The sequence below is a fragment of the Melozone crissalis genome, unplaced genomic scaffold, assembly GCF_028551555.1.
Source record: "Melozone crissalis strain CALT ecotype California unplaced genomic scaffold, PUWL_Pcris_2 ptg000007l_1, whole genome shotgun sequence".
Taxonomy (NCBI): domain Eukaryota; kingdom Metazoa; phylum Chordata; class Aves; order Passeriformes; family Passerellidae; genus Melozone; species Melozone crissalis.
In genome coordinates, this window is record NW_026535785.1 from 126961 (window position 1) to 151263 (window position 24303).

Genomic DNA, 24303 nt, shown 5'->3' on the forward strand with positions numbered 1-24303 from the left:
TTTTTGCTCAAATCAAGACAACTTTACATTTTCATGTAACGAGACTGGCAGCAGACTTCGCTGTTTCCAGAAAAAAAGAAAATCTTATAAATTGTTGTATTGAGGAAACATACCTAAAGGACTGTAATAAAGACATACTGGAATCAACAATTCTGCATTTTCTCTGATTAAGCTTAGGAAGCAGAGGTGTAAGTAATTTTCAAAACAGTACATTAGGGAAATGCATCATATGTTACTTTTACCTGATTTTTTTACTGACTGGAAACACTGTGGAGGCTTTTATTCAGGTAAACACGTGGTAAACAGAATTGCATCCACTGAAAACAAGTATTCATAATAAAACTTAAGCCACTCAAGCTGGCATTGGTTAATGTTGAGATAAGTAGTAATGTACCAAAAAGAATCTATTTTTGCTCAAAATCCAGCTGCTTAGCACTTACAGGAGGAAGCTCTTTACTATAACTTCAGTAAGAACAGGCTTTTAGCTGCTTTTAGCTGAATATGTTAAGGTCTATTTTAAAGGGACTATAAAGAAAAACAGTGGCTCAGTGCTTCTGTTCCTTAGTGCAACTCCCACTTCTCTATGTCAGCTTGCCTGCCCTAAATTTGCATAAACACAGTGTAAAGGAGGATACCTTGCTTTCAGTGAACTTACTACCATAAGGCCAATGCTGCCTGCTCAGCATGGATTTTGTCCTTCAACATGATCCCTAGTAATAAGACTATTATTTCCATAATACAATATCCCACCCTTTTTGGGGATTAGGGGTTTAGCTCTAGGAATACAGACACCCGTATTGCTAAGGTAGTGAGTGTTCTATGTTAAGGGGACTCTGCAGTTTACACATGGAAAAGGATATTCAGAAATAGGGATCTGTAGGCATTTCACTCCTCCCCAAATCTGGTAGCAAGTTTTTCTCCTTCTCTTCTGGAACACTTAAAACAGGTGAAAACCATTCTGTTGTTCAGGTTTGAACTATATATTCCCATTGGAGGTGGGAGAATGGCATAGTCCGTTAAATTTATTTTTTTGTGCTCCAAGACTAGAAATACTCTCACCAAATATTTCAATAGGAGAACTTCCTGATCTTCTCTTAGTTTCTTCAATCTACTCCCATTAACCTGTCTTCTCAGTTTTGGTATTTATGCTAATGAAATCCATGTCTTTACCTTGTCTTTAGGATCCCAACCTTAGCATGAATTCTTCTGCCACCCATGTGGACTGTGGGAATTCCCAGGAAAACAACTGTTCTTGGGTTTGAAAGCTAGAAGACAGAATTATTTCAACTAAAAAAATAAATGGATTCATATAATCACAGAAATGGTTTCCCACATGAAAACCCAGGAGTTTTTGTTTTCAGCATTAGCTGGTTTATTCCATTTTCCCATAATACAGTAAGTGAACACAAACATTTCCCCACCTTTGCCACCAAGGCTGGATACTCAGGCACATAAATGGAGCAAAAGGAAAACTGGACTTGAAAATGCAACCATAAAAAAAAAAAACCAAAAAAAAAAAAAAACCCAAACCAAAAAAAACCCCCCACAAAAACAACTAAAACTCACAAAACAAAAAACCCAACACAAAATCAAACCAAAGCTCAATGTCTTTCCAGAAATCAAATATCCGGTCATCCTTGCATCTTTTCTGGCACTACATATCCTGCATGGCAGCATGTCAAGCAATGTTTTCTTTATTCAGCTTCCTTTTATTTTTCCTCCCCCTTGGCAGTGCAATTGCTCCATGTGGTTTCTCTAGTCTTCAGCTGTGGTCTGTGGGGAGTTTGAGCTTCTGCCATTTGGTCCTATTCCTTTGGCATTCTGTGTGCTCCAACCTAAACATAATTAATTTGGAAAACAAACTTGCATTACTTTAGCCTCCATTGTGGCTGTATCTCCAGGGGTCTTGGAGAGTGACCCTGTGCTGCTGAGAGCTCTCCTGAATGTAGTCAGGGTTCTTGTACCAGTTGTTCTTGCCTCCACGCATGCTCCTACACCTCTGTGCCTGCACCTCTGTCCTCCTTGGCTCTAGTGAATAGTTCAGCACTCTGCAGCCTTCAGAAAGTAGATGCAGAGACCAGCTTTTCTGCCTTCAAAATTTGATCCTCAGAGGAGTTCTGAGCAAACAAAAGATCCAGAGACATATTTTTCTGCTCTTCTTCAGACTGAACAAGCCGGTAGCCCAGCAAATCCATTGCATCTTTGCACGCATTTTGCACTTTTTCTATTTTCTGGAAGGGAAGAGTTTTTCTCCAGGCCTGGGATACTCTCAGTGCATCTCTTGACCCAATATCAAAGGCCTGTACTCCATCACCTTTTCCATGGGTGATGTTGTGGACCCACTTCTGAAGCTCTGGTGTGAAATGGAGTTCTGCAAACCTGTACATCTCAGCAGCCCTTGCTAGGGGGTCTCTGACAATGTCTTCATAGCGAACCAGCAGGTACCGGTCTTTCAGGAAGCTTGGAGCAGCCTGACTTCCTGCCTTGTATATCTCAACGTGGCTTTTGCAGATTACCTGCATTGTGTTGTAGGGCCCCATTTCTCCCTTTGCCTCCTGAGACCCGGCCACAATGTTACTGTCGCGTTTCAGTTCTTCTGCTGTATTCTCTCTGGACCTGAACACAGCCCGAGGATCACGTACCAAGTGAATGATTTTGAGGTTCAGGGATGGATCGGTGAGAAGGGGATAGAGAACTTTCAGGTCAAAGAACCTAACTTCCTTGATGGCAACGTGGCTATAGGTTTTACAAGCTTCCTCCACCTTGCTGAATGGGTACTTGCCACAGATGGTTTTGCAATTGCCTGCAGTGATTATGTCACTGCGACTGAATGAGTCACAGGCAGGTGGGGAGCACAAGGCTCGGCTTGTCTCCCACTGAAATAAATCAGACTTTTTCTTCTGGCTAGACATGTAAGCATCAAACACAGACATGTCACACAGAAAGACCGACCTGACTAAGTCCCGCACTGCCATGTGTAAGACACTGGCACTGTTCTGGGACATCCTAACCCACACATGCCATGCAGGCTCCATCAGGTAGAAGACATTGGGGTGCTGGCTGAAAAGTTGTCCAGTGAAGGAGGATCCTGACCGCCAGGAGGAGAGAATGAGGATGTGGACAGGAGAAGGTTTTTCTTCCATATGGGCATTGTTGCTGCAGGGTAGGAAGTGGATAAGAATGAAGGACAGAACTACCAGAATCAGGAGCACCTGCACTCTTCTAGACTTCACCATGATTGCAAGGGACCTGCAGAGACAGAGGAAGTTCAGCATCACAAGATGATGAAAAAGGCAAGATGTGGTGCATCACGCTCCTGTGCATCCCTCTGCAGGCACAAGATTTTGAAAGCTGCCACTCTACTAGTGACACTGTGACAACCACCACACAAGGTGTCTTTGCAAAGGACATAAGTACTGCAGGGCTGAAGGTTTTCTGCAGCAAAACCACTGTCTGTCAGGAAGCCACTCTAATATAGTCTTAGAAGACAGCGAAAAGCTTGTCTGTACTTTTATTGAAGTTTAACAGCTAGTTGAGTGCACTGAAGTCAGTACAGACAAATGTGTACTTCATGTGCATAATCCCTGCAAATGATCCTGCCAATTTTTATGGAGGAAAAATGCAAACCTTTCTCTTTTTCTGAGGTGTTCAGAATTCAACAGTTCCACATTTTACTTTTAAACACCTTACTCTGACTAATATTTACAATTTTTTTTATGCCAAAATACTGTAAACATACAACGTAGGTTTCCTTTTGTTTTCATTATACTCCTTTTGAAATTTCAGGAAACATTTGTTGTCACCACACATGAATTGTTACCAAAGGAAGAAGCTTGGCACTGTAATAAATCCAAGAACAGTATCTCCTCCAGACAGAGCTTTGTAGGCAATTTTGCTAGAAAGACCCATCTTTGTGTAGGCAGGTTTAACTGCTTACCTGCCCCAATAACCCTCTTCTTAGCCTCCTTTTTAGAGACTGTCACTTGCTGTCCCTCCCTCCAAGCCCACTCATCCTATTGGTCTTTTTTGAGGAGACATACAAAAGAATGTGCTAGTTGAACTCAAAGGTCTGCCCAAAGCTGGGTCCTTGTTTCATACACTAAACCTCTCTTCTGCCTGTGGAGGATGAACTGAATTATTGGAAAGTGTCTAAAAATTTCCATGCCATTGGGGACATGGCATGAAAATACCACAGAAAGAATTCATAGCCTGAATACCAGCTGGCACAGTAATCTGGAGGAAATACACCGCTGAAGATGGGATCTGAGGCAGAAATAATTAATTTTTTAAAAATACATTAAAGGACTTTGCCTATTACTCCTGTCTTGTGTGCTCTCCTTCTGTCACCCAGCAGTGCCTCAAATACAGGTTGGGTATCCTGCAGCACGGGCTGCCCCTGGGGCCAGGCTCCTTGTGCAGCACTGAAGCCCGGGCAGGATGGAGTGCTCCCCAGCACCATCTGCCAGCTTTGTCATTTTAGCTGTGCCACAGTGGAGACAGACCTCTCTTGCTAGTGCAACTGCTTTGTATTTTCTAAGGTGAACTAAAACTGAAAAAACTTTTCTGTTTCCTAGTCATGGTCAGTCCTTCTGGGGGATGCACAGCAGCACAGGACAGAGAGAGCAGGGCTTTTAGGGCCAGATGTTAATCCCATACAGAGCAGCATCCGAGCCCAGGCCCTTACAGCTTCGTACGCTCCTTTTATGCGGTCCATATTGCATGAGACCCAAGCAGCTATTCCCATGCCAAGCACCAGCCCCCCTACTCAAGCAGCAGAGGTGTAAAACAACCCAGCTGCAATGCAGACATTGCCTCCCTACTACATGCTTGCCATACCATCTGGGTCCACAGTAATTTCGAATGTTCCCAAAGTTTCCCTAGCCTCCTCCTTATGCCCTGCCTCAATTTTCCTCTGCAGCAAATCTTTCAGACTAATTTGCACAGGGGTGCCTCCTCCCATGATTTCAGTTCCTCTAGTACTGATGTTTTAGATTTTCACATACAGTCACTGCTGCTAACCAATGAGGAGCAGTACTAATCTGTGCCTCCAACATACATGCATAAATTGGCTTTTTTATCTTAGTAACCTGCTGTGAATTTGTGTTGAGCTTAGGGTTTATAAGGCAGCAATTATAATTTCTTGGAGTAAGGAAAATACCCAGCCTAAAGGATAATTCTGGTTGTTGCCAACACATGCTACCACAGTATGAATTTTACTTTAGTAATGCCTGGCAAGGATGGGGCTGTGCATTTAGAGAGGGACCACATCATTCCTGTCTCCTGGACAAGAAGCCCTCTGATTTTTTTTGGTTACACAAATGGCCTGTAGTGTTCAGGTCTGACAAGGAGCTGAATCAGGTTGCTATTTGGACCAACCCTGGGAAGAGCTGCAAACAAAGACTGTTGTGAAAATAAGTGATATATCAGTTTCTTCCTTCCAAATGAATACAAGCAGTGTTTACCAAAAGTCCTGGCTTCCAAATGAACTTCGATGGTATCGCTTCCATCTGGCACCATTAATATTGTTATTCTAACTCCTGACAAAGTTCCTGGAATATAGCCGGAAGCTATTAATTGAGAAAAATTCTGTTGAGCAGACATGAACAATGGCATGAAGGTAGACACCCAGGCAGATTTAAAACCACAGAAATAGTTGTTTCTTTGGAAACCTACATGTGAATTGCCCGAGTATGAGAATGAAATCAGGTTTTTTTCAGGAAACAAGAGTATACTTTTATCCCAGGGTGGGATAGCTGGATGTTTTAGATATTTCACAAAGTGACTGCTTTTGATAGATAGCAGCAGATGACCTCATGTGAGACCACAGTTTCAACAACTTCTTCACTCATATAAGAAGTAGCGATAATTGTTGCCATCACAAATCTGTTCCACAGGGAGTAGAAGGACTGAAATGAATTGTGTGCCTGATGAAGAGGAAGAGCAGCATCATACTATACTACCTATCATATATTCCCTAATATGAGAGAAATACTAATTATATAACCTTAGTTTTCACCACTGCATTTCTCAATCACGGGAGCTGGGATATTTCTAAACCAAGGTCTTAAGCTTAACTACATTTTCTCTACAGCAAACATCCACAGTCACCAGTGATAGAATTAATTTCATATTGCAAAAGTGAAAATATGAAGTTCTCACAGAGCTGGCAAGTAAAGATCAGCCAGAATAATTGAGACAATCTCAGCTGCAGAACAAGAAAAGCACACTGTTAGCAGTGTGTGTGCTAACAGAGAAGAGCCAAGATTTGGCTGAGAGCAGAAAGAAGTGGAAGAATCTCAGGGCACAAAGGATGCAATATAGAAACTATCGAAAAGTACAACATTCCAGTGTCAACATGTTAGTGTCTCCCACGGCAAAGGTATTAAAATACTGCCTGAGCAGCTTGTTTCAAAAAAAAAAAAAAAAAAAAAAGCAGAGAAAAGCAGAGACTTAGGCTTTTCTAGAAACACATAGAGACTTTGGAAAAGCTTGATCCTAGCAAAGAGTAAGTGTTAAAGAAAGCAGCAAGCAGCCCAAGGGAAATGTACCCATGAAAAGCCCTCAGCATTAGGCACCATATCCCCGGATTACAGGGAATTTATTGAACATGTGCATTTCTCTGGCAGGTGTGAGGCAGTTACGGCCCAAAACCACCTTGTGCTGTGCAAACCAATGTTGAATGCTCTGCCAGTCTGAGGGAGCTCTCCAGACCTGTACAGGTTCCCCACTGCTGTAGCGGCCCCAGTCTAGCAAAGAGGATTGGCACCAGAGAAGCTCCTGTCACTGGTCTTTGATGGCACTGATGGTTGCTCACAGTTTTTTCAAATGCTGCTTCAATTTGGCCTGGTCCGTTTCTGCAGAATTAGAAGTCGTCTGCCCATTCAGGGGTGAGCAGCTGGCATGACTGTCGCTAGTGGGAGAAGCTGAGCGAGGGCACTGAGAAGACTGTCTGGAGAAGCAGGAACTACCCTCTAAGCCAGACCCATAGCTTCTGTCTGCAGAAAATTGTCATAATTTGCTGGCATCAAGAGCATCTACACTAGATACCAAGAAATGGTTGAAAATCTCACCTTAACAAGTCCTTCTGAAGCACCACCAGATCTGATTCAAGCAAAGTTGCCCTCACACACGTTCGCTGCTGTGGTACACACGCCTCCGGGCAGTCACACAAACAACAGTGCATTCATGCACAGGCGCTCTGTCTTCATCCTGGGGTCTCACATACACGTGTACTTAGCTCCTACCTACAACTGTGCCTGCCCCTCCCTGTCCTCTTTGTGTACATCCCATCTCTAAGACTGACTGCTCCACACTGCCCGCCTACTTTGACCAGCCTTAAACTAGAAAACTCCACCCTGCACTAAGCAAAAGGTATGGAAATGGCAGTTTCTTGCAGGGGTGTGAATGACCAGGCACTGCTAGTAAAGGAACAGGGCCAGAAAGTTCATGAAGGAGACCGAGAGATACTTTAAACTCCTATTACAAGCCCCAAAAAAGACTGCTGCCTGTAAGAGCAGGAACAGGGATGTCTGTAGCATGGCAGAGCAAAGGACAAACAAATTGCAAAGAGGATCAGCTTGCCCACCATGAGTGCAGACACAGGGCATACTTTCCTACTATTGCTCTGGCTGCTTGTCATGTCAGCAGATGCAGATTCACATAAAATCCTTTTTACTCTTCTCTGTCTGTACCTTGCTTGAATTAAACATTTGGGGGCTAAGAAAGAAAACTGTGTGAAAGGAGAAGCTGTGAAAGGAGCAGCTGGACTTGGCCTGTTAATGATTCACAAGGGTGCTGGAGTTGCAATGGGACTGTGCCAGGTAAGGTAGTGAAACAGGGCAGCACTGGGCTCAAGACAAATACTTACACACAGGGACAGTTGCTTTGGGTCATTCCTATTCCAGATCTCATAGATTCTGTCACACAGTCTGGAGACATCTAGACCTCTTAATGGTGTCCTCTGTGTTCCCAATGACCTCACTGCTGCTCTTAAGGCAAGTGGGGTATAGGAGACAGCAAAAGAAAAAATCTGGGCAAGGCTGGTGCTTCCAGCAGGAGGAACAATCTGAATGGGGCAGGTCATGTTCCCTTTCACTTGTTGCATTGCAAACACAGACGGTCAAGCCCTGGTAACCCTGGGCTGGGAAACAAGGTGAGAAGTTGGCAGTGGTCCAGGTAGGGCCCTGTGGAGGACCATGCAATGTTCGGTGCAATCTGGACTTCTGCTATGTGTTCCCATGCTCAGCACTGACACACAGGATTTACCTGTACGTCATTAGGTGTTAGAAACACCACTTGAGTGGCTCTTCCTGAAGGATTATTTCTCCCTGTCTAACAGTTGCATGAAAAAAGATGGATCAAAACTTCTGTTCCAGTCGTATGTAGTTTGCCCAAGAAATGCTGATCCCTTGGTATCAATATGTAGGCTTTATGACAGCACTGAATACTACTGTGCAGTCATCTTGTCAAAGAGTTGAACAGATTTTTCTACCTGTATATATGCCATGTCCCAGTTTTTAGTCTGGGCTTTCCACAGGGCATCCTCTGTAGTATGAGCAGTTGCACAGAGGAGGAGAATATGCTCTTCCTTGGATTTGAGATTTGGGAGGACAAACTAGTCTGGCACAGTGTATTTCCTGAGACCTGCACATTGTGACACTTGAAGGACGAAACCTCTGGCTCCTGAAAACAAACAACATGCTCCCCATATGTCTGACTCAAAAGCTTTATGATGCAAAGCAGAAGCATACAGGGTTGGAGTAACCCCAAGCACAAATATAGGCCATGTGGAAAATGGATTGATATCAGCTCTAAGAAGAAGGACTTTGGAGGTGTTGGTGGACAAGAAGCTTCACATGAGCCAGCTATGTGTGCTAACAGCCCAGAAACCAGTCATGTTCTGGGCTGTGTGTCACCAACAGCATGGGCTGCAGGATGAAGGAGGAGATTCTTCCCCTCTATTCTGTTCTGGCAAGATTCCACCTGGAATAATGCATCCAGCTCTGGGCTCCTCAGCACAGGAAAAACAAAGGCCTGTTGCAGTATGTCCAGGGAATGACACATTTCTATTTTCTACCCTCACCCTGTGGACTCAGAGACTAGTGATCTCTGTGAACTGCCCATGCAATCACACTTTGTATTTCTTACACCCTGAAGAAGTAAGCAACATGTACTGTGTTCCCAAGCATGCATAAACAGATCACACCTGACCCAGTGCAGAAGCAACAGAAGTAGGCTGAGAAGTAACGCAGATGGTGTAGACTAGAGTTTAACTCCACAGTGCTTACACTGGACATGCCTCCCTACCTGACAGCATGTTTTTGACAGCTGATAAGAGAACCAGGCATACCTATGGCAGTGAAACCTGATCAGCTCTAAGGTTTGACTAACCCCATGCTCTGTCTTCTGCCATCATCTAGAGGAGATGCCTAGGGGACAGAGCAAGAAGAACATTTCCTCCCCGAAGCTAGGGATCTGGAGTACACTATTCACCTCTCTGAATGCAGATGTTAAAAATAAGCTAGTGAGTGCTGCCCTGGAAGATCCTGTTTCTTTCTCTTGGCTGTGACAAGAATGGAGAGTGATGTCTGTCAGTAGACAGAAGCTGTCTAAAATCAGTTCAGATCAAGTTTGTCTTTGCATTTTATATCACCCAGATATTTTTCTATTCACTTTTCCAGTCTTGTTTTGAACTTTAGATACTTTTGGCAGCTACAGGATTTCCTGGCAATATGGGTAGATTTAGCTGCATGTTGTGGGAACTACTTTCCTCTGCCATGGACATACAATAAAAACTGTATTTGGTATAATCACAATTTTTAAAATCAAGACACAGGAGTAATTTCTCCCTATTTTTAAGCTTCAACCTACACAATTAACCTATGCTGTTATATGCCCTGAAGAGCACAACTCATATCAGGCTGATATATAAAGCAGCTCATGGTAATCATGCTGCCAAAATCTCTATCACTTTCAGGTGTGTGATGGGATAGTTCATATTTTCTGCATGTCAAAGGTATGACGCTGGGGAGCTGCTGTAAGAGTCAATGCTGTGATTATGCATTGGTGAATGTTTCCCTTTCAAAGCAGGGGAATTTCAGTTGTTTTCTAGCTTACACTTCTGAAACTGTAGAGGAAAATGAAAATTTATGGCTCTGCAATGTCACTGAGTATGACACAAAGCTGCAATGTCACTGTTCACACAAGCGTCATGCATGGTCTCCTGGGCTGATCAGTGGATTTGAGTACTGCTATACTGTGTTTTGAAATGCACAGTTCAAAAGCAGTTTGTTTACTGCTCCTTGCAGTAAACACACTTGACAGTAATCTAAAAAAAAAAAAGTCTCTATGTCAATTGCTCATTACTTTCAATGGGATGAAGGCAACAGAATGGAATTCTGCTTTCAGAAAAGAGTCTTTTTTGGTAGGGATGCTGTATACAGTCACCCTGGTTGTTTTAGAAGTCATCATTCATAGAGGACGGAAAGATTGCAGCAGTCAGAGAAGCTTGAGAATGCATAGGAGCAGAGGTGCAATGCCTATGCTAAATTCCAGTCAGAGCAAGTTCTTTCTGAGCTAGAGCAGATATTGGCCCATATGCCTTCCAGAACAAGGAAAAATGAAACAAATTATTGATATGGTGTTCTATATGGCAGCAAGGACAGGCTGATGCGCCTGTGGCTTTTTTCTTGTGTTTGAAGTAAGTTTTAAAGTTATATTTTTATTTAGAGGCATTGTGAGATAAATAGACTTGTCTGAATTGGCACACAAGAACCCAAAGTTGTGTCAGGCAAGAGCAAGGATAGTGACTGATCTCACTGTCTCGCCCTTGCACAGTTGCAGTATCATTTCTTGCCTTCATTGTAATACAGCACTCTAATATCAAGTGGTGGGGGAACAGGAAAATGAGAAAACACGAGAGAAAGAAGGAGGTCACATAATACTTTACCAACACATTACAGAAATGCGAAAAATAGTAAGAAAAAAATAGATATATTCAACTTTTGAATTAATTTCACTGGTCAGTTTCTGCTTTCTTTATGTACATAGGCAGTCTAAAACTGGAAATCAGCACAGGAACTGAAGGGGGAGCAGAACAGCTAGTTTAGAGTGGAGAGAAACAACAGCAGCAAACAGACCTGAAGCATGAATAGCCCATGCAATGCGCTGGAGTGCAGAAGACCCTGTGCTAGCACCAACTATTTCTGTCAGGTATCCAGGAAATAACTCATTCAGACCTATTGACAACACCTCTTTGCTTTGGCAAAGCTTCAGGGAACACTGACCCAAGACAAATAAGGAAAACAAAGACAATGTATGACAAAGCAAAGGGCTGGTATTGATCTGGGCTCCCAGCACTGTAAGAGCCCATGCCAGACAGCCAAACCATGAGGAAGATTCCAGTGCTTCTGCCCTTCAGGAGGCTCTCCCCAGTGCTGGGGACTGAGGCTGAAGGCTAGTGTACAACACAAAACCTCAGTCTTGTTCTGACTGGTTTTTAAGCTCAGCTGGCTTGGTAGGTGCCTTCTAGCTACTGGAACCCTGCTGAGGATGTCTTGTGTAGCTGTCCTGTCAGTGGTATGACTTTGACCATGCTAGGCCTTCCTTCTCCTGCAGAGCTCCTCTACACTCTCACAGTCTGGTTTACAAAATCCCTCCCATTCACCTCGAGCAAGTACTGTCTCCCAGCCCACTGCTACCACCTCCTCTCACATCCACGGTCTCCTCCTGGCCACTTCTCATGCTTGTGGAAACCTGTATGTACCTCTGGTGGGTAATGCCACCAGAGCAGGTCAGCTCCTTTGGCCCGGGACAAAGCAGCATGCCCCAGGAGAACAAGGTTATGTGCTAGGCCTCACATACAAAGTTTTTCACAGACACCTCCCCTTGGGATTCCACTGCCACACACTGCCCAGGCCTTACACCTGAGCTCCCGGAAGGGCCGGGCTCTGACTCACCAGGGCCTCCATGATCATCCCCCGGACTGCTTCCTTGGTCCAAATTAGAGAAAAACCACATCTTCCCACTGCTGGTGTACAGCATGGCTACACGATGGTAGAGAACAGGCTAGTGTAGACAGGCTCTTGTAGCCAAAGGCCATGGCCCCAAGGCAGGAAGACCCTCAGGGACCTCCCCTTTGGTCTGCAGACCAGCTGAATGCAGTCAGGGCTACTGAAGAGGGAGTTGGTGAGGCCAGTGCCAGGAGCCAGGCTACACTGATTCCCTAAACACCTGGGGGAACTGATGATCTCGTTGCTGGCAGGTGCAATTTATCTCAGCTTGCCTGCAGTGCCAGTTTCCCTGTCAGGGTTGAACCTACTGCCAGGCCCTTTGGAAGATGAGGACTAGTACACTTAAAGATGAGAAGTTCCTTCATTTCCCAAAGAGAGCCCTAGACATGAGGCTGCCTCCTTGCCTGGGTCCCCATATCTGAAGTAAATCACCCTAATCCTAAACATGGCCAGCCCACACAGCACAGAAAAGGCCAGACACACAATGCAGGCCTGTGCCAGGGTATAGCACTGCTGCTCCCCAGCTAAGACAGGGAGGATGGCTGTGGATGGGTGTGTGAGCCGGCACGGACAGCATGCAGTAACAACCACAAAAACACAGATGAAATGCACAGTAAATTTATTTCCATTACCTCACCAACCAGGGAATCCTCAAAGCAGGACCCAGGCAGAGGCACACAAACAGGGATGCCAGCACTGTGGAGTCTAGTCCATGCTCAAGGATCACCAAACCTGCTGTTTTCACATGTATATCAGGGATTATTACAGGCACAGTTTACCATTGAGATTTGATCTTTACCACAGCAAAGCAGGAATGTCAAGCATGTTCAATAGGGTGGTTCTAAGTCTAGCACAGGCCTATGTTATATAAAGACAGATGTACCACTTACCAAACATACAAGACTAAACAACAATTAGTATATGTGGTTTTCTACACTTCACCTGCAAGACATTTGAGTGTATTTACAATCCTCCTTGCCAATCTTCCTTTATTTTCCCAAAATCAGTTATAAGGCCACTGGGGCAGCTCTGCTGAAGCTCTGCAGATCTTGTCTGAGCATCTCTGAAGAGCAGTTTCAGATTTGTCTTGACTTCTTCCTTGGTCTCAATGTTGCAGGGGTTTCCTTTGGCACAGAGTACCTTCAAACTCCAGCTTAGGCTAGTTTGTATGGCTGGCAGGGTGCTCTAACCTATGTCCACACTGTGACGCAAAGCATCTGTGAGTATAATACCTGAAAAATGATACTAGCACATTTGTGGTTTAATGCTAGTTTGCTATTGCCTCAGGGAAAACCTAGGTGTGGTCAAAAGGATATGTTTACAAAAGATGACCATGGAGGATGTGGGTTTAAGAAATCCCGAGATTTATGAGATATATATATGCCTATGTCTCTGGCTCTCTCAGCCTTTTCATTCAAATGTGGCAGGGTCAAAAAGAAACAGGATTGTGTTAATTATTGCAGAATATTTGCATATTAACAGACTTCTCTTTTTTTCTGAAAGAAAAGGGGTTCCTGAAGGAAGAGTGATCTCAAAGGATCAGCTTTCTCTAAAACCAGGATCTGTTTAATATGGGGATTAAAGCCACAGAACCTAAGGTATGTGGAGAAGAGTTGAAGGAAGCAGATGGTAAGTGAAAGCTGTAGTAGGTTCAAGATGGCATAACAATGCAGCAACATCATGCTGTAAAGGTCTCCTGGTCCAACACACCCTTCATACACCACCCTGCTTGTTACTTGTCAATGTCTTTTCTTGAGCAGTTCTGGCTATTCAGCTCTATTTGAAGGTCTAATGGCATGAAATCTCTGAAGCTGTGTACCATTCACTCATATCCCCAGCTTCCCTCTCTTTTTGTTCTGGGATCACTTTCTGTGAAAGGAAAAGATGTAGCATGGACACTCAGTTGACATGTCAAAGACTTTTCCATACACTGCTATCTTTCTCATTTAGCCCTTCCCTCTAATGGAGTACTGGTACCTAGACTTTGTACTGGTCAAGGTAAGAGGAGACAAAGAGACCATTATGGAACCTGGCAGGACTGGCCAGGTGTAATGTAGAGCTGGCTCCTGTCATTGGGGAGGCAGGGTTGACCTATGGATCCCACCCCTGTGGGAGGACACATGAACAGAGCTGCAGGTGGCAATGTAAGGTACTCCACAAGTTGCCCCTTCGATAGTTCCAGAAATGGAACATCTCACCTGCACATCTGACCAGAACATGTGTTGCAATGGGCATTATCATCTCCTCCCATTTCCACTGAATAAACAGACAACCGCAGGCCACCAGTTCCTTATTACTTTATGGAGCTGACGTATTCAGCAATCAGTAACCCTGGTATCACTGGCATGTCACAAACACCACACATAGTATGAGCCATGGGGTGCCACCCCATGATTCACCAGTACAGCAGGAAAGGCATGCCAAGCCTCGAGTATTTAGGCATGGCTGCCTCCAGGCCTGGGGACAGCTGCCTCTCTGCAGCAGCAAGCACAGCACTCACTGCCCTGCTGGGCTCCACACTGGGGGAGGCTGTGAGGGCCAAGGAGAAGGTGCAGACATGACTGTATTTTGGGGAGTGGACAGGCTGCCACAGCAAGCTGCCAACATCATCACGGCAGGAGGGGCTGGCTCCAGTTGGGGTCAAGCTTTCAGGGCCCATCCTGCTCTCAGGGTTGGTGGGTTTCTTTGGGGGTCTGAATCACTCTCACCATATCCCCGCCGGCACACAGGATGGCCCTGGGCACGCAGGCACATGTCTGGTGCACTGCAATACCATGAGGTGAGCAAAGGTGACCCACACAGTGACCAAGCCTAACCTAGCGCAACAGTAGGACAGTGCAGGACTGCCATGTCAGAATTTTTATTAATAAAAAAGTTACAATAACTTACTCCCTTTATCATGCAAAGGGCTCAGTATAAAGAGCTCTGGCCTCCTAAGGTAACACAGGGAAGTGAGAGGTGGGTACTTTTCTCTTATCCTCCAGGACAGCAGCCTTCTCCTGTCCCCAAGGGGAAGTGTGGCCAACACAGGAGCCACAGGCCCAACCCAGGAACAACCTTTTGCCCCTGCTTGCAGCTGGTTCACAGGTAGCACAGACCAACACAGGGCACAGATGCTGAGTCTACAGAGACATGGGGGACTGGAAGCAAGAGGATGTGCAAGCTGTAGTGGAGGAGGAGAGAGAAGTGTCTTCCTCTTTCCATAATGCTGAGGAGTCTGTGGAGCACAAAAAGTGAAGCAGCAGGACGGTGGCTGCTTACAGGCAGGGAGAGGTGGGGCTGGCTGGAAGCAGCCTTGCCTGCCCAGCTGCTGCCTCATACAAGGTCTAGCCTGACAGAGGCAGGGGCCCGACTGTAGCTACTTGTCACACTCCAGATCCTGGGCCCCCTCAGCACCCTGGTAGTGCATCTCACAGAATTCCTGAATGCGACTGCAGGCCTCCAAGATCATCTCCTCGGGCACGGTGGTCACTACGCGGAAGAAGTTTGGGTACTCAAAGCACTGAAATGAGAAAAGATGGAGCTGGCAGATTACCTGGGATAGTGCCAGTTTTAGAGCCCTGCCTTGGCACCATGAGCTGCATCAGCACATGAATACAGTCAGTGTAGAAGAGGAGGGCTTGATTCTTGCTGCCTTAGACCATTTTTCCTGTTCCAAGCAAATCTCCCACCTCCATCAGTGTAGACATGATGCTGTGAGGGGGACAGGCCAGAGGACTTTGTGTGAACTGTGCAGACCAGACTGTGCAGGGAATGGGCTGAAAGGAGTCAGCAAAGGAGAGGGCTGGAGAATATTTAAGGCCCTGTCCATATTCAATGTTGGAAGTGAATGCAAGGCACAGATGTTCTCAGCCTTCCCTGTGTCTGGAGGGGTGAGGGACTGGAAACAGACTGAGGAAAGGAACACAGGTGGGAGCACTCCTCTGACGGAGCACCTTCAGCAAGGAAGTGTGGGGTATATGGATTTCAGGGATACAGCTCTGCCAGGCTGAGAAATACTGGGCAAGTCTGGAGTTGGGAAGATCCTGGCAGCCTGACTGAGGGCTGTTAGTGAGCCAGAGACTGCCACACACAGCACGGGGAGCTGACAGCCAGCTCCTACACGCTATTACATTACTATGGACACTTGCATACACAACTCCCAGCCTGTCCTCAGAGCTCAGGGATGCAAACCCCTACAGTTTCTCCCACCCTGCTTTGACGTCGCAGCTCCTTGGGCCTCTCAGTGTTAGGCTCACCGTGGCTGGCAAGCAGAACACAGACTGCTCCGAGATGAGTCGCTCAGTGAACTCCACATCATTTTCAAACTCCGGAAAATGCTCCATCTCTATCTCAACCTGCGGCAGAGGGATGTAACATGGCAATCAAGGGCACCAAAACTATCTACAGTTAGTTTTACATATATGTAAACAGCGTCCTTGTTTACATATATGGCCCAGTGACTTCCCAGTCAAGAGCAACTGTCTGCCCTCAATTTTTGCTTATGATTTGGGCTGCCTGAGAGAAACATAAAAAAAAACCAAAACCTGGGCTTCTGAAAAAGCCTTCATTAACTACCTCAAGATGGAATTTCAGTTAAATGCTGCTTCAATAAAAAAACACCTGATAGAAAAGACATGGTAACCAATTAGAAGTGAAAAGGAATAAATAAGACATCGAGACAAAGCTTGGTAGAGAACTCAATATGCATTAATAATCCTGTCATGAAAGAAAAAAAACTAATGCTTTGGTTTAAAATAAAAAGAAAGAAATATAGCAAGGTCTAGAATATTATGAGTAAAATAAATCCTTGTAGGATGATATAATTGGTAAAATGACACGAAAATGGTAAAATCTTCAATAAATATTTCTTTTTTGTATTTGGAAAGAAGGCAGCTGTCCATCTCTCACATAAAGACACTGCTATTCTGGCCATTTGTTTATAGAATCCCAGAATGGTTTGGATTGGAAGGGACCTTAAGGCTCATTTAGTTCAATGCTTCCACTACGGGCATGGCTGCCACCCACTAGATCAGCTTGTTCAGGGCCTCATCCAGACTGACCTTTACAACCAAAGAAGATTTTTAAAATCTCATGAAAATATTCTTAAACTGGTAATTTCAGAGATACTTTGCAGACATAAGTTCTGAAAGAGCTAGTAGAAAATAAAAATAAACACGTGATTTAATTAGAAATAGACGGCCAGCCACTGCAGAAATACAATAAATGGGAAAGAATCTTAGAGCTGTGCCTCTACCTAAAAAGCATAAGCAAAATGACCTATGTAGCTCTGAGTAAAATTTGAAACAGGGTCAAGTGATAAGGATTTTTCTATAGAAATGAGTGAGACATATACTGCCGTATTGTCCAGTTCAGAGTCCACATTTTAAGAGTGAATGAAAAACTGGAGACATTATGAAATGGAACAAAATAAAAGGAAAAAAATTCAAATGTGTCAAAGTGTCATAAATTTCTCAATTGAGCTTGATTAGATGAAAAAGGAAATTTTAGCACATTATAAACTTTAAAGCAAACAGGCATAGGAAAAGGCAGAAGAAAAGGCAACACCACAGGCAGAAGACCGGCATGCTAGTATGAAGAAGGCTCCATCTTCTACAGGAGGTATGATATTCTGCCTTGTTTTATAATAGGGGCCTCCAATTGCCAGCAGGCTTCATATCCAGGTGAAACAGCCTTGTCTTGAAAAATCATGGAGTTCTGTGCAGAAGCAAGTGGGTTAAGTGCACTAGCCTCTGCTCTGTGAGCAGTTAACAGCATATCCTGGCCTTCTAAGGTGACCAAAGGATGCATTTACGGCACAGGGCAATTTGAAACTGCACAGTAAACGGAGACCTGGTAGCAAGTACCAATCTGAAACATTGACTAGCTCTGGCAAACAGACCTAGTGTGAGTGTTGGCAATCCTCACTTACCATCAGGTACATGGCTCCAGCAGGCCTGACAGGCTGAAGGCCAGGGATAGCTGATAAGGCAGCATAACAAAGGTCAGCATTAGACTGAAAAGCAAGAAGGAGAAATTTCAAAACAGGAGAAATTCTAGAAAACAGGTCAATGATTGGAAGCCAAATTCTGGACTGGGACTATGAACAGGTTTGCCTACTGTAAATAAAGGGACAACAAATGCAAACAGTATGGGAGATCATGGCCTTGAGTGCAGCAGGTGTTACTGAGCTGAGCTCAGAAAGTCAGTGCCAAACTCCATCCCCTGATGGCAGCTACAGCTGCAGAGGTAGGCTGCCTGAACGTTACCACAGTCATTACTTCTGCCCATTACAATGTCTCCTGCTGGAATTTCATCTGTTGAGTCATCCTAATCACAGACAAAACTGCACCTCCAAGTGAGGACGAGGGGAGGAAGAATGATGAACTAAAGAAAAAGGACTCCCTCCAAACAATTTGTGACCAGCCCTTCTTGATCTATAACAGCCTGTTTACCTTGAGGATGCTTAGGGTGTTGTGATAGAACTCAGGTGGTGTTCGGTGCAAGATACGCTCCAGAGCTCCTTGGACAATTGTACAGGGTCCTAGGATCCTCTGACTCAGTCTCACAAGGCCGTCTCTGATCTGACAAAACATAGTTTTTGCAGCTTAGATTATGCTTCCCTAAAGGAAAGGAACAGCTCCAAGGCTCACTTCCTGTATTTCTACAGCTGTTCACACCCTTCTCTTCAGTGAGCATACAAAGTACTAAAGAACATTTGTTTGACTGTATGCCAGGTTTAGCAGACTATTTACAGTGTCATTCTCTGTTCCTCCATTGCAGATTGAAATGCCAACAGAGACAACTTTTGGAGCTTCCCAATCTGACTCAAACCAGGCTGGAATATAGATAATACAAGTAAAGCCAGAGCTGTTCCAAATACAACTTTGCATTTCCCTTTGGTTTGTGCCCACATTCCACACTTTCAAAGCCAGGTAAGGACAATCAATATTAGCTTTTCTGCTCACTCATTTGGTCCTCTCTTCTCCCTCTTCCTCTGCAGAGAGCCTTCTAGGTGGAAAGGTCACTGCAGTAGATGGTTGTCCTTGTAACACTGCTGAAAAATAGCCAGGTAAAGTACTGGCAGCACTGCAAGGTGCTTTGTTCTTACTTCTAAGAGAAACCATGTAAGAGCACATAGAGAGCACACATGGACTGCACATGCCTGATAAGCCATGCAATACTTTCAGTGCACACTGGAGCCCTCTGAGAAGTTAGAAGCACAGAAAAAGGACAAGGCATACATTAATGAGCAGGAGAGACACGGAGTGAGTTACAGTGTAGATGTGGGTAGAAGACCATGTCTGGGAGCAGATGGAGTAAGGAAGGGACATGAAAGAGGGGCAGAAAAGCAGGTAAACACGATTGGGTGACACCTACATGAGAGCAAAAGTACCTGCCTGTAACAGTTAAAGACCTGGTGATCCACATACTGAAGACTCTGCAAGTCTGTTGCCATGACAGCAACGCACTGGTTCTCACCTCATTACCAAAGATGTCTCTCCTGTCATGAATTAGGATCCAGCCCATCCGCCAGCCAGGGACTAGCCATCGCTTTGCCAAGCCACCGCAGGACAAGACTGGCACGTTGGTGCTGAGACTTGCAATGGGTTCATACTTGCAGTCAGCGAATACCTATGACCAGAGACTGTGTTAGGGCTGTCCCTGCCTCCTACTGTGAGCATGGGTGTGAGCATGAGGCTTAGCAAGAAGGGATGCAGGGAAGGGATGGGAAAACGATGGTGAAAACTTCCAGCTTCAAAGTATGAGCATGGTAAGCAAACAGGCATAAAAGAAAGCTGTTTGGGAAGTGGAAGGGAGCTGGACAGGAGAGGCTCCCCTAGGACTGTGCCCCAAAGGACTGGGAGCTCCAGGCATGGACTCAGGCCCAGGGAAGTGGAGCTGTCCCTCACCTCTAGAGACCTGGCTGCCAAGGCCAAGGATTAGTACATCAAAAGGGACAGGCAGCATTGCGAGTGGAAAGGACTGCAGGGGATGCTCACCATGTCTCCGTAGATCTCATCAGCCAGGATGGGCACACACTGTCTTGATGCCACTGTGGAAGAGAGGGCATTCAGCCTGGCCACCTGCATCCTCCATGGGAACAGACTTGCCCTTTGCTGCAAAGCCTGGCAGAGCTCTGAGGGAAGCTCTGTCTCAGGTCACAGGGTCCCTATCTTCCTCCTACAGACTGTTCATTTGGAGAGCCTGACCACTGGAGATCCCTGCCCTGACTGAGCCTAGTTGTGCTCCAGTTGGTGGGGATTGGCAGCACAGCCCTCCCTGTCAGGACAAGGAAGCACAGGGCTCCTGTGAACACTCCCAGTGCAGAGCCAGAGGGGAAAAATGAGCAGTCCAAGTCACACAGAGCTCTTGAGGAAGACACATGGTCTGCATGTGATAAGACAGCACCTCCACACTGAGCAAGCTCTCATTCCTGAGGTGGAGTCAGTCAGAAGCAAAGCCTTTGGCCATGGGGCTGCAGTGATTGAGACACGAGCAATGGGGGCAGACACTAGACTGCAACCATGCCCCAGGCCCCAGAAACACACAGGCAGGCTCACCTGCCAGGATCTCCTGGAGGTGGCTCTTGCTGAACACAGAGCCACAGGGGTTTGATGGGTTGTTCACAATGAGGCAAGCTGTTTTCTCATCCACCAAAGACTCCAAGTGCTCCAAATCAATTTCCCAGGCCTTCTCTGGCTAGTGAAGTGAAGAGAAAGGGAAGTAAAAGCTAAGGAACTGACTTGCCACACAAGGTCAGGTGTGCCAGGGCACCCAGATTACTCATGCCACCTTCCCTTGCCACACAAGGTCAGGTGTGCCAGGGCACCCAGGGTTACTCTGCCACTTCCCAGGCAGAGCCAGGGTGTTTCTGAGATGAGAAATGTCAGGGTTGCCCCTTCCAGGCCTGCCACTACTTACCAAGAGATTATAGAGTTTGACCTCTATCCCCAAAGACAATGCCAGAGTCTTGTAGAGGGAGAAGCCAGGCCGTGGCACCAGAATGTTCTGGCCTGGGTTGGCCAGCACTGCCAAGGCAAGCTCTATGGCCTGGCTGCAGCCACTTGTTAAGATGACATCCTGCAAAGAGCACAGAGAGGTCAGTGGGAAGCACAACCACTCTGAAGCACTCTGCACACACAGGAGTGACATAACATCCAGGCTCAGCTCTGCCAGGGAGAACTTCTCAGCCAAAAAAGACAGTGCCAGGGCCTGACTGAAAGCAGGGAAACTTCAGCTGGTGAAAAGAAAAACCTCCTCCTGGGGAGGATGGAGGTGAAGGGCTCCAGGAAGGGATGAGAGCAGCAGGAGGCCACCTTGGGACAAGGTGATTTGACTAGCCTTTAGTCGCATAACTTGGCAGGCGGGGAGAGCTGGGGTAGGGCCCCCATGGTCTGCAGGCAGCAGCACCCTGTCTGCACTGCAGTGGGAGTGCCTTGGCTGGGCACCAGTACCTGGGCCTTCAGCGGTGCCTCCGGGCAGGTGTAGTATGCAGCCACAGCTTCCCGGCAGGAATGATAGCCTGAGGAAAGACGAGTCAGACATGGAAAGGAGGTTTTTACAGATTCCTTCCTTCTTGTTACCAGTACAAGGCTCACAGCTGCTGCCCAGGTGGGGAAAGCCCATTTGGTGGCAGAGACTGTCCTACCTCAGGCCAAGCACCATGCAGCCCCAAGGCTGGGCCAGGATGGCCAAGAGCAGGGACAAACCTTGGGCAGGGAGGCAAACTCAGACCCCAGTATGTCCCAGGGACAGAACTGACAGGAGCAGAGTGCAAGGTAGCCAGAGAGTTTTCTGAGCCAGAGGAAGCCAAGGCATGGCTTTCATTGTTTAGTGATGCCACTCTATGCCAGATCTATGCTCTGTGCATGCTTTTGGCACTAACTTCATGTGTGCCAAAAGATGGTGTCAGTGAAGTCAGGGAGCCCAAGAGAACTCCTGGTTAAGGCAGATCAGAAAGGAGCTTGGCTATGACCCATGGCAGGGACACACAGTACCCAAGCTCTTCTAGGTTCTTGATATCCTGTCTGCCCCAATGGCTGGGGCAGCAAACAGCTTCTGCAGGATCTCTGGGCCTCAAACAGCCCACACAGGAGAGAGCACACAGGTGTATCTGGGGCATACACTTACCTGTGTGTTCATGTGACTGTTGGTGAGAACAACTGTAGGGTGCTAATGGAAAGATGTCTGTGGGCTCCATATACCTGCTGTGGGGTAGAACCTGGCGTATGACTTCATCCAGCTCTCACAGGATGGGCTTTGTCAACTTACCAACAGATGGAGCATAACCATTGTACTGTCCTGAGTCCAAAACCTCCTTCACAGCCCGTGTGACCTCATCATTTGTGGGAAGGTTTCCAAAGACCGTCGGGTCTCCTTTTCAAAGATTGAAAAAACAGTAAAGTTCTCACTGATCTGTGACAGGCACAGAGCTGTGTGGTTGTCTGACCTATCCCTTGGTGTTCACACAAACTTTGTGCTTCAGAGCCCTGTCATCTGTCAGCCACACAGTTGATCCAAATACCTGGAGGCTTCAGCCACAGGACTATGCTCACCTAAGGATAAGGAGATCATGGCTTTCTTTGGGTTGGGTTCCACCTTCATGCTGTCTACAATAGCTCGGATGGGATTGAAAGTCTTCTTTGACATTTCAGAAGCCCTGACAGCCCATCTTGGCTTCCGACCTTTCACCTTCCCTGGTGATATGGTGTTCCCAGTGTTCTTGAGATGAACATCTAGCACAGGGGCATGATCTCCATGGCCATTCACTTGGATCAGGTACGAGTCCATCCTGAGAGCTGTCAGTGCAAAGTGAATTTCCTGGGCTTAGTTAACACATGTCAAACAAGGAATCTTGTCTAGGGATGCATTTGGGGATGCAGCCCATAAGTAAAACTTCCAAAAGCTGTAGACACTACTTACTGCCTATGGACAAAGCAGCAGCAGCAGCAGGTAGGGCCCTATTTAGTGCCACGATGTAGTGAAACCCCATGCATAAGTGAGAGAGCAATACAGTGGGAAGCATTAGGGCACTTCTGTGTGTTAGCTGCACCCCTGCATGGTAGACCTCCTGCATTGAGGAGGAAAAAGCCACGCTAAAGCCAGAAGCCAAGAATTAGCAGCATGTTGTAGTCACTGCTTGACTGCAGATTCAATAGTCCACTGACAGAAGGACCAGGTCACCCACTTTCTCCCCCCAGCTATCAACTTGTACACCTCAACCTGCAAACACAAGGGCTGGCCCACTATGTGCGTTCATATGCAGTATGATCCTCCAGTCTACAGACAGAAATGCAGCACTACAAATCAAATATCAGATGCCAAGAAGGTAGTTCTTCTTCAGTGTTATCAGGATGTACTGGGCAGTGGCAGGATAGAGGTTAGACACTTCTGTCGGCAGAGAACAGCCCAGTCCAGAGAGCCTAGAGCAAAAGGCAATGCTTAGGAAATGGAGCAAGACTGATATGGCCAAGAGGGAAATCCAGAAGGCACCACTGCCCCAAAGAGTCTGTAGTTCAACCTGAGTACAAAGCAACGCACAGCAGAGGAACAGCTGCCTCCAAGGCCCAGAAATGGACACAAAAGTGACTTACACATCCCAGCATGTTATACCCAGAACACAAGCTAGATTAGGCAGAAAAAGCCTAACTTACAAACTGATGGTGACTCAGGGATTTCTACCTGCAGCTTAGGGATAGGGCACAGAAGAGGCAGACCCCCTGAGCCACAGAGTCTGTTCTTGCTAATACTGGCACACTACCTTGTAATCCTGCCACAAACTGCTTATTCTGTCCTATTTCTCTGCTCCACTGAAAAGCAAGTCAGTAAACAGTGGCCCTTTCCTGATGGTAGTTGCATAGTCCCACACTCGCAGATACAGCACAGCTCCCCTTCCTTGATGCAGAGACTGAGCCAGGAGGGCTGTAGTGTTACTTGGTTCACACAGGATGTGCTATCTGAACAAATTTCTCACTGTTTCAGTGAAGTTTGCACCTAGAGATGCCCCATGCTGCTGCAGTTACTCTACCAGCAATGCATTAGGCCATTTATAGCAACCCAGGCTGATCTAACAGGGTCATAAAGCAAGACTTCAGCTTTTCTGCTGAAACCTTCTGCATTTCCTTTCCATCAGAAGAAAGTCAGCTGAAGAAATATACAGCAGGGCTGCACAAAAAACTGAGTCTAGAAATGAACCACGTATCTCAATTCAGCTGCTGGGCTGTGTCCCAAATACACAGTCTATCCTAGCAGAGCCCTTACACCACCCTGCAACATGGCTCTTCTAAAAAGAGGAGCTGTAGACACAGGC

At 46.1% G+C, this 24303-nt stretch overlaps 2 protein-coding genes across 2 annotated transcripts; both read right to left on the minus strand.

Annotated features, from left to right (window-relative positions):
* Positions 1 to 1571: 1571 nt before the first annotated feature.
* On the minus strand, positions 1572 to 17985 carry LOC128932675 (carbohydrate sulfotransferase 4-like). The gene is made up of 2 exons (XM_054269316.1): positions 17923 to 17985; positions 1572 to 3249 (listed from the first exon to the last, which is right to left on the minus strand). Exon 2 carries the CDS (start codon positions 3234 to 3236, stop codon positions 2058 to 2060), a length of 1179 nt encoding a protein of 392 aa, XP_054125291.1. The 5' UTR covers positions 3237 to 3249; positions 17923 to 17985; the 3' UTR covers positions 1572 to 2057.
* TAT (tyrosine aminotransferase) lies at positions 15370 to 22784 on the minus strand. The gene is made up of 11 exons (XM_054269315.1): positions 22550 to 22784; positions 22266 to 22370; positions 21449 to 21516; positions 20916 to 21074; positions 20555 to 20693; positions 19994 to 20046; positions 19473 to 19625; positions 18446 to 18574; positions 17923 to 18006; positions 16250 to 16348; positions 15370 to 15513 (listed from the first exon to the last, which is right to left on the minus strand). Exons 1-11 carry the CDS (start codon positions 22782 to 22784, stop codon positions 15370 to 15372), a joined length of 1368 nt encoding a protein of 455 aa, XP_054125290.1.
* Positions 22785 to 24303: the final 1519 nt, after the last annotated feature.

What these genes read in the sequence shown, in the direction of transcription:
- LOC128932675 (XM_054269316.1), bottom strand. Translation starts at nt 3,236, where the DNA reads ATGGTGAAGTCTAGAAGAGTGCAGGTGCTCCTGATTCTGGTAGTTCTG.
- TAT (XM_054269315.1), bottom strand. Translation starts at nt 22,784, where the DNA reads ATGGACTCGTACCTGATCCAAGTGAATGGCCATGGAGATCATGCCCCT. An exon ending in CCTCCAGGAGATCCTGGCAG is followed by an intron (nt 20,047 to 20,554) that starts GTGAGCCTGCCT and finishes TCTCTTCCACAG; the next exon opens with TGGCATCAAGACAGTGTGTG. An exon ending in TGTTCTGCTTGCCAGCCACG is followed by an intron (nt 15,514 to 16,249) that starts GTGAGCCTAACA and finishes TTCTCATTTCAG; the next exon opens with TGCTTTGAGTACCCAAACTT.